This window comes from Muntiacus reevesi, chromosome 14 (assembly GCF_963930625.1).
Source record: "Muntiacus reevesi chromosome 14, mMunRee1.1, whole genome shotgun sequence".
Lineage (NCBI taxonomy): Eukaryota > Metazoa > Chordata > Mammalia > Artiodactyla > Cervidae > Muntiacus > Muntiacus reevesi.
In genome coordinates this window covers 28,758,995-28,779,770 of record NC_089262.1, presented here as the reverse complement: position 1 = coordinate 28,779,770, position 20,776 = coordinate 28,758,995, and the positions used below count along the sequence as shown (strand labels likewise).

Genomic DNA, 20,776 nt, shown 5'->3' with positions numbered 1-20,776 from the left:
AATATTTGTGAGCAAAAGACTGCAATAGCTCTGTGGCCCACAGTGGGATATAGTAGAAACCCTGACCCACTGCCTGGTATGCTAACCCCCTGACCACCAAACCAGAGTCACACCAACAGAAGGTTTAACTCTTTTTACTCCCTTGCTTTTTGGGTAAGAGCAAGATATGGACAAGTCACAAGGAGGATTGTGCAAAGGCAAATGACAAAGGCAATTAAGGAGAGTAAATTTTAAAACTTTATAAAGCAGTCCTAACCTGAAGAAGTAGAAGGCCATTAGCAAACCAGCTCCTAGTAAGGCCCCCACAACGATTCCTGTCACTGCTGATTCTTCTAGGCCACCTGCTTGAAAAAGAAACATAGATAATCTGAGTTCATTTTGAAAAATAGCTAGAAATGCCTCACTCTGACTTTTCATTTGTTGAAAATTTTCATTCATTAGAAGATATTTCATGGTTTACCACTTGAAGCAAATTTTCCAATTTTCCCTTTTTTTTAAGAAATTTTTTCTAGGCAATCCTGTTCATTGTTGTGGTGGTGGTGGTGGTCATGGTCACAGTGGTGGTGGTCGTGGTGGTGGTGGTGGTGGTCACAGTCATGGTAGCAATGGTGGTCATGGTGGTGGTGGTCGTGGTCATGGTGTCGGTGGTGGTCATGGTGGTGGCAGTGGTGGTAGTTGTGGTCACGGTGGTGGTGGTTGTGGTGGTGGTGGCGGTCGTGGTCGTGGCGGTGGTAACAGTGATGGCGTGGTGGTGGTGGTCACGGTCATGGTAGCAATGGTGGTCATGGTGGTGGTGGTGGTCATGGTGGTGGTGGTCATGGCCGTGGTGACAGTGATGACGGTGGTCATGGTCATGGTAGCAATGGTGGTCATGGTGGTGGTGATCGTGGTGGTGGTCATGGTCACAGTGGTGGTGGTCATGGTCATCATGATGGTGGTGGACGTGGTGGTGGTGGTGGCAATGGTGGTGGTGACAGTGATGGAATGGTGGTGGTGGTCATGGTGGTGGTGGTCATGGTGGTGGTGGTGGTGGTGGTAGTGATGGTGGTGGCGATGGTGGAGATGGTGGTGATGGCAGTGGTTGTGGTGGTGGTGGTGGTGGGGATTTTGTATGGGTTTCTTTTTTTACCAAGTGCAAAACTTAAAGGCACTTAAGAAAATACTAGATGAACAAATTGTTACAAAAACAGTGAGCACAATGGGAACAGAGCAGGTTCAAGAAGGATTTGAGGACAACTGGAAACTGAAGTTTTCAGATCTACGCGCATACTTTTGAGTTTCCAGCCAGAGAGGACAACCACCTGGACCATGGGACTGAACCGGCTCTTCTTATTTTCACAGATGGATGGTGACACTTCCGAGTGCTGGGAGATTTGGTGAAAAATCTATTGGGTTAATGTTCTGTTTTTAGATGTTCTCTCACTAAAACCAGAGTTTCATGTCAAAATGTCTTATATAGCTTTGTGAAAATGTAACAATTTGAAACAATCAAGTTCTGTAGTGTCCCAGATATTACATAAAAATGATAAATAGCTAGCTTGTGTAGGAGTTTAGGAAACAGTCTTTAACACATTCTTGTATTTAATCCTCAAAGCATTCCTGAGAGTTGGGTACATTTCTTTCATTTTACTTATGAGAAAACTGAGGTTTAAAGAAATGAAGAAATGATCCTGAGGTCACAGTGAGTGAACACAATGGGATTTCAAATCCAGGCCCAATAACTCCAGAGACTGTGTTCTTAATATATTTATGCCTTTCCACTTATTGCATATACACAGATACATCGCAGTTTGAAGACTGTTCCCAAAACATAAGGAGCATACATGAGTGAATGAGTGAGTGCGTGAGTGAGTGAGAATGAGTGAGTGACTGAATGAGTGAGTGAGTGAAAGTCGCTCAGTCATGTCCAACTCTTTGTGACCCCATGGACTGTAGTCTGCCAGGCTCCTCTGTCCATGGGGGTTCAACAGGCAAGAATACTGGAGTGGGTTACCAAGCCCTCCTCAAGGGGAACTTCCTGACCCAGGGATCAAACCCAGGTCTCCCTCATCACAGGCAGATTCTTTACTGTCCGAACCACCAGATATTAAAGTGAACCACTTCCTTGAAAGGTCGATACTCACTTAATTCTCTCCCCCACTTTGGTTATCAAAGGGTCTTTCTAGAACAATGATTTCCAACCACATTCCTGTTTGTAAGCTTCTTATAAGAACCTCCACTTGCCTCTACATTTATGACAAAGGCTGCTCATAAATAACATATTTTATACTTACTTGCTAATTTGTAAATTTTTAGGTGTCTAAGGAACATTATTTGGCTCTGGGTGGGTAAGAGAATAAATACAAACTTTGAAACAATAGATGAATAGTGAGTGACATTTAGTATTTGATATTTTAATTTTCCCTAAAAGTTTAAAACCTCAAACACCAAGAGATTACAGTAAGAGATGTAAAAATAGGAAGATGCCTTCTACCATCTTGGAAAAGGATAGAAGAGAAGAACCTAGAAGCCTCTGATGAAGGTGGATGCTGGTTGTGAACTATTGCCTTGGGTTTTTCCACATCAGAGAGAGCAATCTTCTCTTTCAGAACAGGAGCTCCTGAATGACCCCTGTGTTATTACGGATACTGCAGATGAAATACAGAGCGAATTAAGTCTCTAAACTTACATGCTTTGCAAGGAGAGCTGTTTGTGTGTTCCACCATCCTGGTTTCATCTATTCTCAATTTTAAAGGTCCCCAAGGATATTTGACATTTGGCCGCATTTCAAAACGACCTTCTTTTCCAAAGTAATCACCAATAACCTATATAAAAGAAAAAAAAAAAAAATGCACAAACTGAAAGGTGAAGTTCTCTGTTTGCAAAGGAGGCCCAGTGTAGGCCCCCAGACCCTCCACGCTGACTACAATAGTGTGTTTCTGAAATCTTTGTAAATCAAGGTGCCAACAAGTGCTTGTAAAGTGAGCATAATTTAGGAAGCACGGGCTCCCCATGGCGGGGAAGGTGGTTATACAGAAAGCAGTAACCTCGGAAGGTATGGCTTTCCCCTTGCTCCTGGGAGAGAGTGCTGCCCCTCCCGCCTGCAGGTCAGCCATCTGTCAGGCCCCAGCTCGTTCCAGGAAGAGGGAGGTCACGACCCATCTTATTCCCGGGCTAAGCAGGCCTCATGCTGCTCAGTGAGCTTGACACAGAATTCAAGCATCAGAGAGCTTCTTTAGGAACCTTCCACTTCATCCTCCTCTGGTTAGAAGGCTCTTCTCCATCTTGACTTTGAGAGTTACCATCTCCTCTCTGTTGAATACATCCTATTTGCACCCCACCTCCAAGCTGAACTCTTTTCAGTCAGTTCCTGTGACCCCTGAAAAATCAGTATTCTTTTATGGCTCAGTTCAAGGGTTACCCTCAGCTTCTGGTTTAAACAACTGTTTCATCAGCTACCGATCCCTGATCTAGGGCTACCTTCGCACCCAGGTTCACAGGATCCACCTCCCTACAGTCTCAACAGCAGCACCCTGCTTCTGGGGGCCGGTGACACCCCCTGCCTTCTCTCTCCTGAAAGAGGCCCCACAGGCTCTCATGTTGGAATGAAAAGAATTCTAGGTAATCACCAAACTCCAACAATCACTGGTATGTACTGAGCACATACCAAGTACTTTATACACATTTATGCCTGAGTCCTCACCATGACCCACCCTCTCTATTATAGACTATTACTAGCCACCTTCTATAGACAAGAGACTGGAATATACATGAGACTCAGACCATCGAGGGTAAAAAATCTTATAGCAAAGGTAACCAATACAGATCCTGGTGGCCTGACCCCTCCCACAGAGGCCAGGTCCACGTGGACAAAGAGAAGAACAGCAAGTCCTTCATGCCAGGTCACATGAAGTATGACAGCAGTCATCAACCCTGGGTGAGAGCCATCAGAGAATTAAAGAAGGAACTGCATCATCTGACCTCAAACACGGTGTATTCACATCCTCTTTATTTATATATTTATCATACAAAATGTATATAATACTTCTCCAGGTTCCATTTCATCTGGTTCCCGTTACCACATGTGTGGTCAGCAAGGGAGATATGACGATCTCCTTGTTACGGCCGAGGAAGCTGAGGCAGAGAGCTCGTACCCCAGTAAGTGTCAGAGAGTCATCTCTATGTCCTTTTCTTTCTAGTGATGCTATTCTGAAACTCCATCATCCTTTTAAATACTAATGCACGGTTCAGTCTGTAACCACCCCTTGCCAAAAAAAAAATTTTTTTTTCAAATTTTAAGGGAGGAAATAAATACACAAATTCACTTTTAGTCTCTCATCCAGTGATGCTGTTCTGCATCTTAGGACTGAAGTGTGATTCTCGGCCACTTGAAAGGAAGGATGTCCCCACTTAGGATAAACAAGGAACCACTTCCTGAAGCCTTCCCTGATACCCTCAGCCAGAAGGAAGTCCCCTCACTTGGAAACTCCTGGTGTTCAGCTCATTTTTATTTGGAGGCTTCTTTGGGGGCAGCTGTTTGGACACCAGGACAAATACATTCCTTGGAATCTCAACAAGCAGAGGAGGCTGGGGTGGAGGTCCCATCTGCTTACCTCCTGGGTGCCCGCTTCTGTGTCCGTCATGGCAATCACGGAGAAATCCCCATACCGGTCTCCGTTGGCATCTATGGACACCTGCCCAGCAATACCTAGAAGATGAGATGCAAGGAGCTCCAGTTGGTTATTTAAAATACCTCTGTCCGCCAACAAAAACAAGAAAATGAATTGACAGGATTTTTTAAACAAACTCATGCCACAGGGAATCTCATCAGACTCGGAGCATTTTTGTTGGCATTTGGAAAGACATTGTAATTTCATCTGTGTCTGCATTCCTAAATTCTTAACATTTCTCCATTTAAAAATGAAAAGAAAAAGAAACAAATGACCTTTTTTGGGGAATATGTTAAAGAAAAAAAAAAAGGCTAAGGCTAATCCTGAAAGCAATATGCTTATCCCATAGCTTTGTATTAATTTTTTTTAGTGAAGAGTAAGAAGAGGAGTTATAGCACATTCCTAGACTTGTCATGGGTTCATGTTATCACTGGACAAACATTATAAAGGAAAACCTGTTCCAGGGCCAGGATTCAATGAATGTGCTTCCGTGTGCGCTCCTCAAATGCACAGGAGAGCAGAGGGACTGCTTCACAGGTCATGGGAGCCAAGAACCAAAGAAGAGCTAGCTTATCCCACTTGTGTTCATGCATTCATTCTTTGAGGGGCTGTATCTTTGTTTTCCAGTTTAATTGAGATGTAATCGACATATCTCACTGTGTAAGTTTCAAGAGTCCAGCATAAAGATTTGACATAAATATTGTGAAATGAGTTTAGTTAACACTCATCATCTCCTATAGATACAGTAAATCATTCACTGTTTTTCCAGCAATTACTAGGGGCTGAATTCAATACTGCAGCAGAGGCAAAGATGAACCGGATACAATGTCTGCTCAAGAGAAAAGCAGCCTGGGCTAGGAATTTATCTTGTTGGCACGGGAATCCAACCACCTGCATCTAAATCCCAGCTTTCACATTTCCTAGCTCTGTGACCTTGGGCAAGGATTTAGACCTCTGAGCCCCAGTCTCCAGAACTGTAAAGAAAGCAGGATAGTACCTCTCTGCCAAGAGGCTGCTGAAAAGATTAAGGGAGCTAAGACAGGTAAAGTACTTGTGGGTTTCAGAGAAGTCGGTTGTTTTCTTCTTTTGTTATTACTATCGCCATGCCTGGAATCTGGGAGAGGACCTAGGATGGTATCCACACCACTCAGGGGACGGGCAGGAACATCTAGCTGGAGACTCGCAGAGGACCCAGTAGACGATCAGGCCTTTAGTAGACATGTTGGTGAAGCCTCTGATTTGGACAAGCAACCAGCAGGGTGTGGGAGTGTTCTAGGTAGAAAGGCAGCCTTGTGAGTATTTACAAAGGTACAAAAGCTGAAAGGAATCAAGGGGACAGGGAGGTTTGGGGGGAGGTGGCCCATGTGAATGGAAGGGAACAGTGAGGTGTAAACCTGGAGCAAGGAGGCCAGAGTGTGGAGGGCCTGGAGTGCCACATGAAGCGTTAGGTTTGCTTGGGCTAGCGATGGTGGCTTATAGCAGCTAATCAATGAAAGCAAACATGTATATATCATTAGCTGATATTAAAAATGTCTATTGTCATTTTCCCTAACTAAGTAAGAGAATATATGTGTCAGCCACATCCTAAGTATTTGTTTTCTTTCATTTTAAATTGTGGCAGAGTTCACTATAGTTCTTAATTGGGGTCTCTATTGATTTGGTTCTCACCGGAAATAAAATGAACGTCTGGGAAAAGGAGTCCCAAGGGAAAGTTCCATCCTCTAGTGTGGTTTGGAGAGAGCAAGTGTTTGGGTTTGCTCTCCTCTGGGTTGTGGTTTGAAGGCCCTCTGATTTTTCCAGACTTTGGTCTACTTTGCCGGAAACAGAATGGAGCTACTATTCATCCTAATTTTTTTTTTCTTTTTTGTCTTCTTAATAGAGACTGCTTACAGAGGATACACGTATCTCAAGCTAGCTTATCCTTGATAGTCTACACAACTTTTAAGTAATAAATGTCACTGAAAAATAGATACAGATGTATCTCCAAACATACTGGCTGTCCGGAACATCTGCCGTTGTGTCTGGAGGTGTTTATGATGGTGTGTTCTGCTAAGTGTTTTGCAGAGTATTTTATAAGACAAGGTGGCCCTAGTAATCCAAGACCTCATTACACTTTAAGCTATTACAGTTCTGCCAAGAAATGGGGTGTGAACCCTCAGGGTGGCCAATTAGCAAGTGAGACTTCACCTGAGACTATTATACATAAGGTGAGAGTGTCAGGCTCACAGCAGAATTTTCCTGTACATAAGTAATTAGACTTTCTACCCTCCTTTCTATTGGCCTGCAGTGGAGCTCAGGGTTTGAGCCACAGTCCTATTTACCTTGTCACCCTGACCTCTCCCACAGCGAGGAAATTCAGCTTCTTCCCAGGCCATTTATTGAAAGTCTTGAGAGTCGGTCATAAGTTTCACGGTAATAAAATCCAAATTTGTCAAATAACATCCAGAGTATTTTTCCCTTGACAACTCAGTGGTCACTTACAGCAACTATTAAAATTTTAATTGTTTTTAATTTTAGAATGGTTAGGGATTTTTTTTATAGTTCTTTGGGGGGTTACCCTCAGGTTGATCGTTGTTTAGCAAATAGAACAAGCTCCCCAAACAATTCAAGGTCAACACTTAACTTGGCTTCAGTTATCTTTACATTGGACAGATGAGATTCTAAGTTTGGACTGAACTATACAGTTGATTATTCTGGGACTCATTTAATATTGCCTGTGTAGACCCAGCTCTAGAATGGAAGCCTCAGATTGGCCCACGGGAAAATTTAGTCCATGACCTCTATGCAAAACTGAGTTCCAGCCATTGTGGGCACCTGCCCTTCCCTTAACAACCTCCCTTGGAAGACCAGGAGCAAATGACCACACCATGCAGAGAGGAAGAGCTAAGAACGGGATGTGGCCTACCAAGGTTGTATCCACATATGCCAGTTCTCAGGGCATGGGACATAACTTCTGGGAAATTTGATTCTGTCCTAATATGACCCCTGACTGATCCCATTTGACTTCAGCTCCTCAGCTAAAGCTGTCAGAGGTCGAGCAAGAAAACCCTGAAGGGTTATTTGATTTGTTCCTGTCCTACAATCTGTTCAAAGTTAAAGCAGATGCCACTCTGGGTTAGAGTAAGCTGTGGCATCTACTAAAACCAGCAAGGAGAAATGAAATCCACCAACTGTCACCACAGCTGCCGTCCAGACAATTCTCGCTGGAACCTGACCCCTCTATACCATCTTACCCTTTCTAATGACCAAGGACAAGGTGAGGCAGTGGGTAGAGGAGAGTCCTAAGTGAGAAAAACAGTACATGCCCCGAATCTAGTCTTGGTAAGGCAGAGAGGCACAGCCCCAGTACATTCAAGGGCTCAAATTGTTGGCATGATGCAGAGCTCAAAGGGCCTTTGTCCATCATCAGCTGATCCAACCCCTCTTGATACAGGTGACCAAGGAGAAAACCAAAGGACTGAGGTGACAGTCAGTGGCTAGGATGCTGGTTTTCTGACCTGGTGAGTGACCTGTATGTCAGTGGTCCTCAGATGATATCCATCGGCATTGTTGTTGTTCAGTTGCTAAGTCGTGTCTGACACTTTGTGACTCCATGAACTGCAGCACACTAGGATTCCCTGTCCTTCACTATCTTCCTGAGTTTGCTCAAACTCATGTCCATTGAGTCAGTGATGCCATCCAACCATCTCATCCTCTGTCACTCCCCTCTCCTCTTGCCATCCAATCTTTCCCAGCATCAAGATCTTTTCCAATGAGTTGGCTCCTCACATCAGGTGGCCAAAGTATTGGAGTTTCAGCATCAGTCCTTCCAGTGAATATTCAGGGTTGATTTCCTTTAGGATTGACTGGTTTGATCTCCATGCTATCCAAGGGACTCTCAAGAGTCTTCTCCAGCACCATAATTTGAAAGCCTCAATTCTTCAGTGCTCAGCCTTCTTTATGGTCCAACTCTCACATCTGTACACACCCTATAGTTTATTTTCTACACGGATCCCAGAGGGCTCCCTTTTAAAGACTCAAGACAGACCATGTTTCCTTGACACCCTCTGGTGGCTTCCATCTCATTCAAGGTCCTCAATGCAGCTTCCATGCCCACAAGGTCTGGTCCACTTCACACTGTCTCTGGCTCACTTCACACTGCAACTCCCACACTGCTTCAGCCACACAGGCCCACAGGCTGCTCCCAGGGCATTCACCACTGTCCCCCAGCTACGCTCAGGGTCTCTGTGTTTGCTGCTGCCTCTGGACTATTCTCTCCTAAATAACTGCATCATATATCTCAGTTCCCTGAGGTCTGTACCCAACTGCCACTTATCAGAGAGACCTTCACTGAACTCTATTTAAATTAGTAGCCCTACTATACCCCTCCCATAACTTTCTATCTCCCTTAACCTGATTCACTTTCCAGCCCCTGAAGTGGTATATTTATTCCACAGAAGCGCAGCTGATTTCAAGGAACATCTTTAATTACTGTTGAGTTTTATCAGCCCCTTAATCCAGTGTCTGGCACATAGGAAGTGCTCAAGAATACCTGATGAATGAATGAATGAGTGAGTTAAATATGAAGTTGATGTCCCCAGGGCTCCAGCAACTGGGTGTTCTAATATTGAGTCTCATGCTCATTTTTGACTGATGGCAGGTCAGGAAGCAACAGTTAGAACTGGACATGAACCAACAGACTGGTTCCAAATAGGAAAAGGAGTAGGTCAAGGCTGTATATTGTCACCCTGCTTATTTAACTTGTATGCAGAGTACATCATGAGAGATGCTGGGCTGGAGGAAGCACAAGCTGGGATCAAGATTGCTGGGAGAAATATCAATGACCTCAGATATGCAGATGACACCAACCTTATGCCAGAAAGTGAAAAGAACTAAAGAGCTTCTTGACGAAAGTGAAAGAGGAGAGTGAAAAAGTTGGCTTAAAGCTCAACATTCAGAAAACTAAGATCATGGCATCTGGTCCCATCACTTCATGGCATATAGATGGGGAAACAGTGGAAACAGTGTCAGACTTTATTTTGGGGGGCTCCAAAATCACTGCAAATGGCGATTGCAGTCATGAAATTAAAAGACGCTTACTCCTTGGAAGGAAAGTTAGACCAACCTAGATAGCACATTAAAAAGCAGAGACATTACTTTGTCAGCATAGGTTCGTCTAGTCAAGGATATGGTTTTTCCAGTAGTCATATACGGATGTGAGAGTTGAACTATAAAGAAAGCTGAGCACAGAAGAATTGATGCTTTTGAACTGTTGGAGAAGTGTTGGAGAAGACTCTTGAGAGTCCCTTGGACAGCAAGGAGATCAAACCAGTCCATCCTAAAGGAAATTAGTCCTGGGTGTTCATTGGAAGGACTGATGTTGAAGCTGAAACTCCAATATTTTGACGACTTGATGCAAAGAGCAGACTCATTTGAAAAGACCCTGATGTTGGGAAAGATTGAAGGCAGGAGGAGAAGGGGACAACAGAGGATAAGATGGTTAGATGGCATCACCGACTCAATGGACATGAGTTTGGGTAAACTCCGGGAGTTGGTGATGGGCAGGGAGGCCTGGTGTGCTGCGGTTCATGGGGTTGCAAAGAGTCGGACATGACTGAGTGGCTGAACTGAACAGACATGAGAGGAAACTAGTATTTTATACACCATTAGCAAGAATATGGACTAGTAGACCTTTCTGGAAATTCTTTGGCAATATCTAACGTACTTTGCCTTTTTATACAGTTCATGGGGTTCTGACAGCAAGTATACTTTAGTGGTTTGCCATTCCCTCTTCCAGGAGGAGAAGGGGACAACAGAGGATGAGATGGTTGGATAGCATTACCGATTCAACGGACATGAACTTGGGCAAACTCTGGGTGATGGTGAGGGATAGGGAACTCTGGCATGCTGTAGTCCATAGGGTCACAAAGAGTTGGACACAACTTAGTGAGTGAACAACAACGCACTTTAAAAGGCACCAATATAATTTTGGACCCAGATAGGCCATGACTAAGAATGTTCCCTATTGGATGTACTCACGGAAATTCATCAAGATGTGTAACCTCATGATAGCATTTTGCACAATAGCAAAAACTAGATAACTGAAGTGCCCATCAATAGGAGACTGGATAAAGAAATCCTTGTACAGCCAAAAAATGGAAAAATGTGGAACCATCATTTTAAAATGTGCTGAATTTATGAGTGCTCATATGGAAAATTCTTTTGCTTGACATACAAGTGAAAAAGTTAAGATGAGGAATGGCATTCCTAGTATGACCCTTTTGTGTAAATTTTTTAGATAAGATATACAAATGCATATGTGCTGGCAGAAGGCACAGAATATTTTTAGGCTGAATCATAGGAAATTTTTAATAGCCATTACATTGGGGAGAGGGGACTAGGGTGGAAAGGAAAACTTTCACTTTTCATTTTGTACATTTTTGTAGTGTTTAACTTTCCAGCCAAGGATAGTCTCATTCTTGCACAATCTTTAAATGTCAACAAAATTGCTTGAGTGAGGAGATGACATGCCATTTCTTTTGTTGTTGTTCTTATACTTCCTCTGTTCTTAAGAAAGCAACAACCAGTATTCACCATTTTGAAAATTACAAGCAGAGAGCTCAACTAGACCTGCTAATCATATCAAACATCCAGATGTTTTGAACAGAGGAAAGTGTATCGGGGATAATTTCTTGTAAAACTTATCACAGAACTCTTTACAAACTGATTGCTGTGAATGAGGCTTATGACAAGTTTAAAGACGCCTAGGGGCTTCCCAGGTGGTAAAGTGACTGGGATTCGATCCCTGGGTCAGGAAGATCTCCTGGAGAAGGGCATGGCAACCTACTTCAGTATTCCTGCCTAGAAAATCCTATGGACAGAGAAGCCGGACAGGCTACTGTCCAGGGGTTGCAAAGAGTCGGAGATGACTGAAGTGACTTAGCACAAAATTGTTGCCATCAGGAGACAAGGTGCTTCCTATTTCAGTGGGACTCTTTCAAAGCACTTTCATAAGCTTTATCTCATTTAATTTTCACAAGCCTGTGAAGTAGGTTGATCATGACTTATTATCCTTTTACAGCTGAGAAAACTAAGACACTGGCAAGGTCCCATAGTTGTAAGAGAGAAAAACAGAACCAGGAAAAAAGCAACTTGATCAGCAGCAGAACGCTATTACCTTGTAGACTGAATCCTCACCTTCAAATGTTCGGTTCCAAGTCTGCTGGATAATTTTCCCTCCATCCTTCTTACTATAACCAGCTCTGAGTACTTCACGTAAAGCCAGGACGTAGAGGAGGATGGCATCATGGAATCCTTCAACAAACATGTTCACCTGGAAAGGAAAGCCCAGGGGGGTGAGCCCAGACACCACGACTCACATTCAGGAATAATGTGAGCGAATACAAATGGTTAACAGGTTAGGCTCGAGGCCCGTGGCAATGGCACAGAAGTGTGCAGAGGAGCAACTAACAAAGAAAAGTCTACAATTTTCCTGGCACTGGCTGATGTTATTTCCCCATTTGAGAATTTGGAGAAAAGACAAGATATTACCGACGTTAAGAAAAATGCACCTGTGGGCCAGGTTAAGTATTCCAGGTGCAATCGGCCTTTGCCCACAGATACCTCTGTACACATGCCCTCTACTTCCCACATCTGCTCTCTACCTGAAGCCATCTCCCCATTGAGGTCTTCACCCTCATCAACCCTAGCTTTCCATGGTCTGAATGTGGAGCAGAACTGAAAGGACAGTAGGGATCCACTCATTCATATTCAAATACTACCACCTGCCTAGTTAGCACAGATGCCTAAGCATGCAAAGAGGAGTGGGTGTGGCTATCCCCTCTCTGTCCTCTCTTCTATCAGCATCAGCATATCAGTTTCTCGCTCCAATTTGTGTTCTGAGTAGTTCCAGTGCATCTGAGTCCTCCCTCCTTCCGGCCCCTGCCAAACTCCAAGGACAAGAGCGGAAACAGGCTGTTGGTTTATCTCGGTTGAATCCTGGCTCAAGTAAGATAGCCTTTGTGCTCAGCAACGTTCAACTTCATGTGAAATTGGAGAAGTCACTTAATCTTTCTGAGCCTGTTTCCTTCTATAAGCACCGTTATAGAGCAAGTTCTGATACCACATTTAAACCCATTAATGTTCAGTGAAGATGAAATGAGCAAATACAATCTTGAAGGAGTTAGAGATTCTTTAGAAGAGTACCCCCAAATTCCAGCCTTCTTATTTCAGAAGACAGGGTCAAGAAAGGAATTCCATGCAGCAGGATGAATTGGGTATCCCACAGACAACCTCAGGGAGGCCCCGTGAGGGGCATTCCTGCCCCATCCCTAGAAAAAGACCCCAGAGGAAGAGAGCCAGCTGGTTCAAACACACGAACATTCACAGAAGACATAGCTCAACATCCAGTTCTTCTCAGCCTCATCCCACTCTGAAGGACTAAGTCCTATATGCATCGCAGAAACAAATATTTCAGAATTGCCAAAGCTGAGTGCTGCTGCTGAGAGGCAGGCTAGAATAATGCTTAAACAGCCTGGGCTCATACCCAGCTCTGCCACTTCCTGGCTGTTTCTGCACCACTCTGGGTCTCAGTTTTCCCCATCTGAAAAATGAGGAAGATAACCATAGCTATCTCAAGGGGTTGTTGTCATTTTAAATGAATTAGCAGATATAAAATCTGTATATATCAGCATTCACTGTTACCTTCTGTTCTTATTGTTTGGAGAGAGAATTATAAACCTAGGGATCTTGCTAGGCTTCTAATTCCTAATAGCAATGTTCAGAAAATAAGTGATCTACTTACTGTTACAGCATATCTTTCTGACCCACTTTCATGGAAACTACAGCTTCCTGTTCATGCTTTCATATCCCAAACAGGGATCTTCCACGATGTCTCATTCTTAATTCCGCCCAAGTATGATGAGTGCAGCTGGTCAGTTTTACTGACCCCCTGGGAGAGGCGGAGGATGGACAAGTAGAGTTTACGGGACAACTCTCACTTAGCCGCTACACCCAAAGATTAATCCAAGCCTTGACAGGTTGCCTGATCTCTTTAATCTTCAATTTCCTTATCAATTAAATGAGAGTTTAGTATCAACTTATCTCCTAGAGCTCTTCTGGGATTAAATGAACAAGTGTGTGTAAAATATCTACAGCAGTTCTTGGGTCTGTGAAAGAAAATGGTAGACACTGGCTGTATTGCTTAGCCATCAAGCTAAAGTCTCAGAGTCATTATTTTTTTAGGCAAAGCAGACTGGTGTAGAAATAACACCTACTAGTCAAAGATAATTTTCTGCTGATTTGGCTATGCTAATTCAGTTTTCCAAAGGAATGAAATCTTCACTTAGCCCATGGAGTCATTATGGCCTGAGAAAGTAAGTATGCTGATGAGTTCATGAGTGGACTTGAGCTGTATGATTTAATCCTCAAGCTACAATAAAAAATATTTTTTCAAAAGATCTTTCTTCTCTTTGACAATTACATAAAAATCACCCAGCTATAGCGAGAAGAATCACAGAATGGTGGAATATGGTAAATGTAAGGTGCTTTTAAAAAGCTCTGATCTAATCGACTCCTTACTTTGAGGACCTAAAGAGCATCACTCTCTCTCTCTCAACCTTCTAGCACTCTGGAAGCTTTCCCTCTATATTCCTTGTTCTGTGAGCCTAAGACAGCCGCCACACAGACTGTAAAGTATCAGCTGCTAGACATCACCCGTCCACTTCTCCCTCTCCTCCTCCTTCTCAAAATCCTAACCTCAGGCCACAATACTGCCACTGGCCACCCAAAGCACTAGAATGGGAAGAACAATGGTTTGACTGAAAAACGTGAACTTGGGTTATTTCCGTCCTAACAGGTTTAAGGGCTTCCCTGGCGGCTCAGACAGTGAAGAATCTGCCTGCAATGTGAGAGACTCGGGTTCGATCCCTGTGTTAGGAAGATCCCCTGGAGAAGGGAGTGGCAACCCACTCCAGTATTCTTGCCTGGAGAACTCCATGGACAGAGGAGCTTGGTGGGCTACAGTCCATAGGGTCACAAAGAGCTGGACACACTGCGCGACTAATACACACAGACACACACATGGGCACACACACACACACACACACACACACACGTTTAATGGTAGAAGAGAATAGACAGGCTCTGAACACATGTCTGAAAACTCATTTTCTCTCGATTTGCAAATGAATCGCAAAACTTACCCTCTTTCCTCGCCAAGTAGTTGAGTGTCTCCCTCTCCTGCCAAAATTAGCAGAAGAGCTGCTGGCCCCCCATGAGGTTCGCTCACACCCCCACCCACTGCGGGGGAGGTTTCATCACACCTACCTCATAGGACCTCAAGCCAGAAGCAAAGCCCCAGAGACCATCTTTTCTTAAGGAGAAACATTCTCACATCCACACGTGTTTTTTAATGGGAGGAAAGCCCGTTAGCACGTTATAGCCACTGTAAATTGGAAGTGCAAATTTTTGTAAAAAGCAAGGGAGAAAAATAAATCCAGAGTATTAAGTTGCTTTTGGAACACTCCACTGGACTTCCAGGCTGAAAGGCTTTAAAAAGGTTATCTGATCTGCCCCCTGCCTCTGGTCAGAACAACACCCAAACCTTAAAATCCTGACTGACAGAGCATGCTGTCAGTACCAACAGAAGAAAATAGGATTCCCTCTTCTGACTGACCTGTTCTTATATTAAGCCTCATTTCTAGCCAGGGCTTCCCTGGTGGCTCAGACAGTAAAGAATCAGCCTGCAATGCGGGAGACCCAGTTTTGATCCCTGGGTCGGGAAGATCCCCTGGCAAAGGAAACAGCTACCCACTCCAGTATTCTGGCCTGAAAAATCCCCATGGGCAGGGGAGCCTGGCAGGCTACAGTCCATGGGGTTGCAAAGAGTCAGACCCAACTGTGCGACTAACACACCTTCACTTTCACTTTCCAGCAAGAAAGAAGCCTTCACTAAATTTGTAAATGTAGCCATTCCCCTGCCGGACACCAAATGGAGTTAAGAGAACCATACAGCCCATGATCCCTAGGAGTCTACAGTCTCCACTACCCAGCACTGCCACGCCCCATGGGTACGTAGACGGATTCCACACAAGGCAGCTGTGAAGTTAACCCCCAAGAGGGACCAGCTCCAGGGTAACAATGGTTTTCTTTTATCATTCAAATAAGATGATCATCATTCACCATCTTTCATTCATTCTGGGGAGGTTGCCAGAACAAGGACGCATGCTCTCCCTTCATTTCATCTCAATTCCCTTGATTTTATCCTCTGGAGTTGGGCTATTCCATGTAAAAGAAAGCCATTTTTGCCTTTGATTTTTCTCTCTGATAGTACCTGTTAGCCATGTCTATCTGCTAATGTGGTTTCCTTTTACTTCTCCATCATGGGGAAGGCAGAATAGAAATCTAGTTCTTTTTCAAAGTGGACTCACAGGTACAGAGAACAAACTAGTGGTTACCAGTGGGGAGAAGAAGGGAAGGAGAAGCAATATAGAGGATTAAGCAGTACAAACTATCAGATATGGAATCAGCTACAAGGATATATTGTACAACATGGGGGATATAGCCAATATTTTATAATAACTACAAATGAACTAAAGTTTTAAAAATCATGAACCATTATATTGACACCAGTAACTCATATAACATTGTACCTCAGCTATAGTTCAATTTAAAAAAAAAAGAGGCAGAGTTCTTTCTAAACTGAGCATAAAGAGTTGCCATTTCTAACATGGCTCCTATCTATAACAGTGAGCAGAGTCTTTTCTCACTTCTTTTTGGGGAGACAAATTCATAGGTGAATTCCTCAGTGGCTGTGTTCCAAACAAGTCAGCAGAGAATGCTACATGCCTCAGCTGTTCTGTAAAGTGAGAATAAATAGCCTGGCAGTATCTGGCTCCCAGCGTTGTCTAGATATCCAAGAAAGCCTGTAAAGCTCTCAGATGGAGGCTACCGGGAGAAACCTACCAAAGCTGAGTACCTCAGGGCTTGGCTCATGGAATCCACATGAACTCAAGTATTCATCAGGTGAATCTACCTTCCTCACCACAAATCAATGGTTCCCAGTGCAAATGAGGAAAGTGGAGGGTGTTGGGCAGCATTTTTCAAGTCTTTTGGGAAAAAGGTGACCTTTAATCTCTCCTTCAGTCAAAGAGGCAGTCAGGGACAAAGACTTTTTTAAATACTTTTTTAAATTATTTTTTTACTGAAGGATAATTGCTTTACAATATTGTGTTGGTTTCTGCCATACATCAACATAAATTAGCCATAGGGATAACTCTGTCCTGGTATTGGAGAAAATTCTTGAGAGTCCCTTGGACTGCAAGGAGATCAAACCAGTCAATCCTAAAGGAAATCAGTCCTGAATATTCATTGGAAGGACTGATGCTGAAGCTGAAACTCCAATACTTTGGCCAGCTGATGCGATGAACCAACTCATTGGAAAAGACCCTGATGCTGAGAAAGACTGAAGGCAGGAGGAGAAGGGGATGACAGAGGATGAGCTGGTTGGATGGCATCACCGACTCAGATATGAGTTTAAGCAAGCTCTGGGAGTTGGTGATGGAAAGGGAAGCCTGGCATGCTGCAGTCTGTGGGTTCACAAAGAGTCGGACATGACTGAGCAACTGAACTGAACTGATACCTATGTCCCCTCCCTCTTGAATCTCCCTCTCACCTCCCACAGCATGCCACACCTCTAGGTTGTCACAGAGCCTCGGTTTGAGTTCCCTGCATCAAACAGCAAATTCCCACTGGCTAACTGTTTTACATATGGTAGTATGTATGTTGCCATGCTACTCTCTCCACTCATCCCACCTTCTCTTTCCCTCCCCCTATCTCATGTCCATAAGTCTGTCCTCTATAGCATCTCCATGGCTGCCCTGCAAATAGGTTCATCAGTACCACCTTTCGAGAGTCCCTATATATGTGTTAAAATATGCTATTTGTTTTCTCTTTCTGAGTTACTTCACTCTGTATAATAGGCTCTAAGTTCATCTACCTCATTAGCACTGACTCAGATGTGTTCCTTTTTAGGGCTGAGTAATATTCCATTGTGTATATATACAACAGCTTCTGTATCCATTCATCAGGGACAGGGACACTTTGATGGCAGGTAAATAAGAGGAGACATGGCCCAGGACCTGCTTCTATCACAGCAAGAACAATGGCAGCTTCATCTGGAATGATGAGAAACAAGACCCTGAAGATGAACCTTGTCCTGCCCTCCTAGGCCACTGGTTGAGAAGAAATCGGCCTGGGCATGCTGCATCAGGAGGTCAAAGGTTAAAAGATATTAGGCATTTGATGAACACTATGCACGTGACCTCCATACAAGAAACATATAGATACTATCTGTTTTTATGCAATTTTCTTTAAATCATAAAATTAAAAATCTACAATATAGGGTAACAATAAATCAAGTGATATCACAAATTCTTCAACATCAAAAGAGGAGTTCTCACTCTTACTGGCAGACACTCCCAACATCTGCTCTTTTCTATTGGGCCTGCCTTCATGGAATTCATACTTGGTCACTTGCTGTCTGATTTTAGCCTTGAGGAAACTGAAGCTGAAAACCTTCTTCCCTATCCTGGTGAACTCTGAAGAACACTATTCTAGTGCAAAGGGCAAATGGCCTTCTCAGCGTCAGACAGCAGATTCAGGAGGGAGCCGGGGTCCAGCCCTATGCTTGGCCAAAGAACCACCACATCCCCTGGCAGACTTCTTTGGGATGGAAGTGGGCCCTAAGTTGATAAATGACTGTCTCCATCCCAGGCTCAGCTCTGGCCCCTAGAGTAATGCCCAAGACTGATAAATTAACTTGGATCAGCTAGCCTAAAGTGTGGCTGCCGCCTGCAAATATAAGCAGATTTTTTTTCTCTCTCTCATCACCTAAGACAAAACGAATCATTAAACAAAAGCAGTCCTGAGGAGATCATTAAGTTTGGCTCTGACCCCTCATGCATCTTCCACACTACTGCAACTGGCTGTCCCTCTAATGAAGAGAATAGCAGTGCAAACTGCCCGCAGGAACCACGGTGCTTGCAGATCACATCTGCACCAACCCCAGCCAGGAGAGCCGCCTGAGAAATGAAGTGGAGAAAAACGGGACTCCTGGAACTGGACTGGACTCCTGGGATTAGTGGGTGTGGAGCACAAGCACGAGAATGACTTTTTAAAATTCTCCCATGGCTCATGCAGGGAATTCAGTCATCTGATATGTGTGCCCTTTGAATGTGTCACACACACATGTCATATAAGGATGCTTCTCCTCACCCATCGCTCTTAAGGGCTTAGTTGAGAAATGCACATTCCTAATGATGTAATCATCCCTGGCTTTCAGGTGATCAAGTGAGCAATGTCTGTCCTTGGCCTGGATGTCCCACCCATGCCCGACCATCTGTGCCTCCAGAAAGTTTGGGGACCCGACCCACACACACTGCTCTGGTCACTCACTGGCCCCACTTTCCAGGGATCTGAGTTCCTCGGTCAGGCACAACATCAAGGTGGGTGAACACACACACCCCACCCAAGGGGGAGGGCAGGGGCAGGGAACAGGCACCTGCTGGGCAGTGATGCAGCCCCAAGACATGAAGCAGGGTGACCAGGGCAGAGGGAGACAGAGACGAGTGAACACGGGAGGACAGTGTCTGGCCTCACTGTTTCTGAAAGGCCAAAATCAGAAAGACCATGTAAATTCTAACTTATCCAACTTGATGACATCCTTAACAGTTGATCCAGAGAACTTCAGATAGCTTTCCTTGAATTTCTTGAGTCACCTGGAGATGTGATTAGAAGGAAGAGATGAGCAAAAATCCAGGCTTTGTATAGACAGATCGCTCAATCTCGTCTGACTCTTTGCAGCCCCATGGACTGTAGCCCGCCAAACCCCTCTGTCCATGGGATTCTCCAGGCAGGAATACTGGAGTGGGTTGCCATTTCCTACTCCAGGGAATCTTCTCCACCCAGGAATCGAACCCACATCTCTTACGTCTCCTGCATTGGCAGGTAGGTTCTTTACCACTAGTACCACCTTTTTTATTCTGTCTTGTGTCTTAAAATGAAACCTCTCCTTTTTATTCAAGCAATGTGTGGTGAGGACTGAGCTAAGATCTGGAAGCCCAACTTCTAGTTTAAGCAGCAGTGATTTATTCACTCACTGTGAACAATCAACAGCTTGATTTTGTTCAATTCTTAATTCAGGGTCTCCAACCTGGATTCCATAGAGCAGCAGCATTCCTTAAAATGCTAACAGATGCTTCCAGAAATAGCACTATCATGGTTAAACAAGTTCACAAAATGCCAGATCAAACAAAGTCAAACAGTGCTCTTTACTTCCAAGTTATAGCTATGATATTGAATATCTCCTATATTCTATGAGCTGAACTTGGTAGAATTTAAACTCTACTGTGTTTAGGGTCTTCCCTGATGGCTCAGCAGTGAAGGATCTGCCTTCAGTGCAGGAGACGCAAGTTCAATCCCTGGGTTGGAAAGATGCCCTGGAAGAGGAAATGGCAACCCACTCCAGTATTATTGCCTGGAAAATCCCAAGGACAAGGAGCCTGGTGGGCTACAGTCCATAGAGTCACAAAGAGTCAGACATGATTGAAGCTACTGAGCATGACAACAGCATGTGTTTAGTCCTTATAAAACTTTTGTGGATGGACACTGTTATCATCCTATGATAGAGACTCTAACATCCTAAACAGAAAGAAGAGATCTTGGTCAGTGGATGGGGTCAAAACTCCAGAAAATGTTGAGTGGGCAAGTTCTTAAGTAAGGGCCCAAACCAAGTCTTGCCTAGTTACGACATCTATCCAACTGGCTCATATGTTCAGCCAGTTCATACTTGAAAACAGCTTTGTGCTCTAGTTTCTGTTTCTAACTGGCCAATAGTTGCGGAGCTTTCCAAGTTGAGTGTGTAGATCAGAAAGACCAACAAGGGTCTATAGGAGAGAAGACAAACAATATACTTCAAGATAAGGAAGGGACAGAACCATGTCTAGAGATGGAATGAGAAGGCAGAAGATGGAAGAAGAAAAGAGGAGAAGGGACATGAGGAAACATGCTAATTGTTAAGCAAACACTTAAACCAGCAGCTCAGATCAAGTGAATCAGGATTTCTGACTCAGCTAAAGTTGCTCTTGCCC

At 44.0% G+C, this 20,776-nt stretch overlaps 1 protein-coding gene across 2 annotated transcripts in view; it reads right to left on the bottom strand.

Annotated features, from left to right (window-relative positions):
• The window catches only part of NPR3 (natriuretic peptide receptor 3), a 74,495-nt gene that overhangs the window by 7,010 nt on the left and 46,709 nt on the right, over positions 1–20,776 (bottom strand). The window contains exons 4-7 of one of the 2 annotated variants that reach the window (XM_065905284.1): positions 11,826–11,961; positions 4,593–4,687; positions 2,669–2,804; positions 257–344 (exon numbers count right to left, since the gene is read on the bottom strand). In XM_065905284.1, coding sequence (XP_065761356.1) covers positions 257–344; positions 2,669–2,804; positions 4,593–4,687; positions 11,826–11,961 — 455 coding nt within the window. The remainder of the gene's footprint in view (positions 1–256; positions 345–2,668; positions 2,805–4,592; positions 4,688–11,825; positions 11,962–20,776) is intronic. The other variant, XM_065905285.1, reaches the window with a different exon arrangement.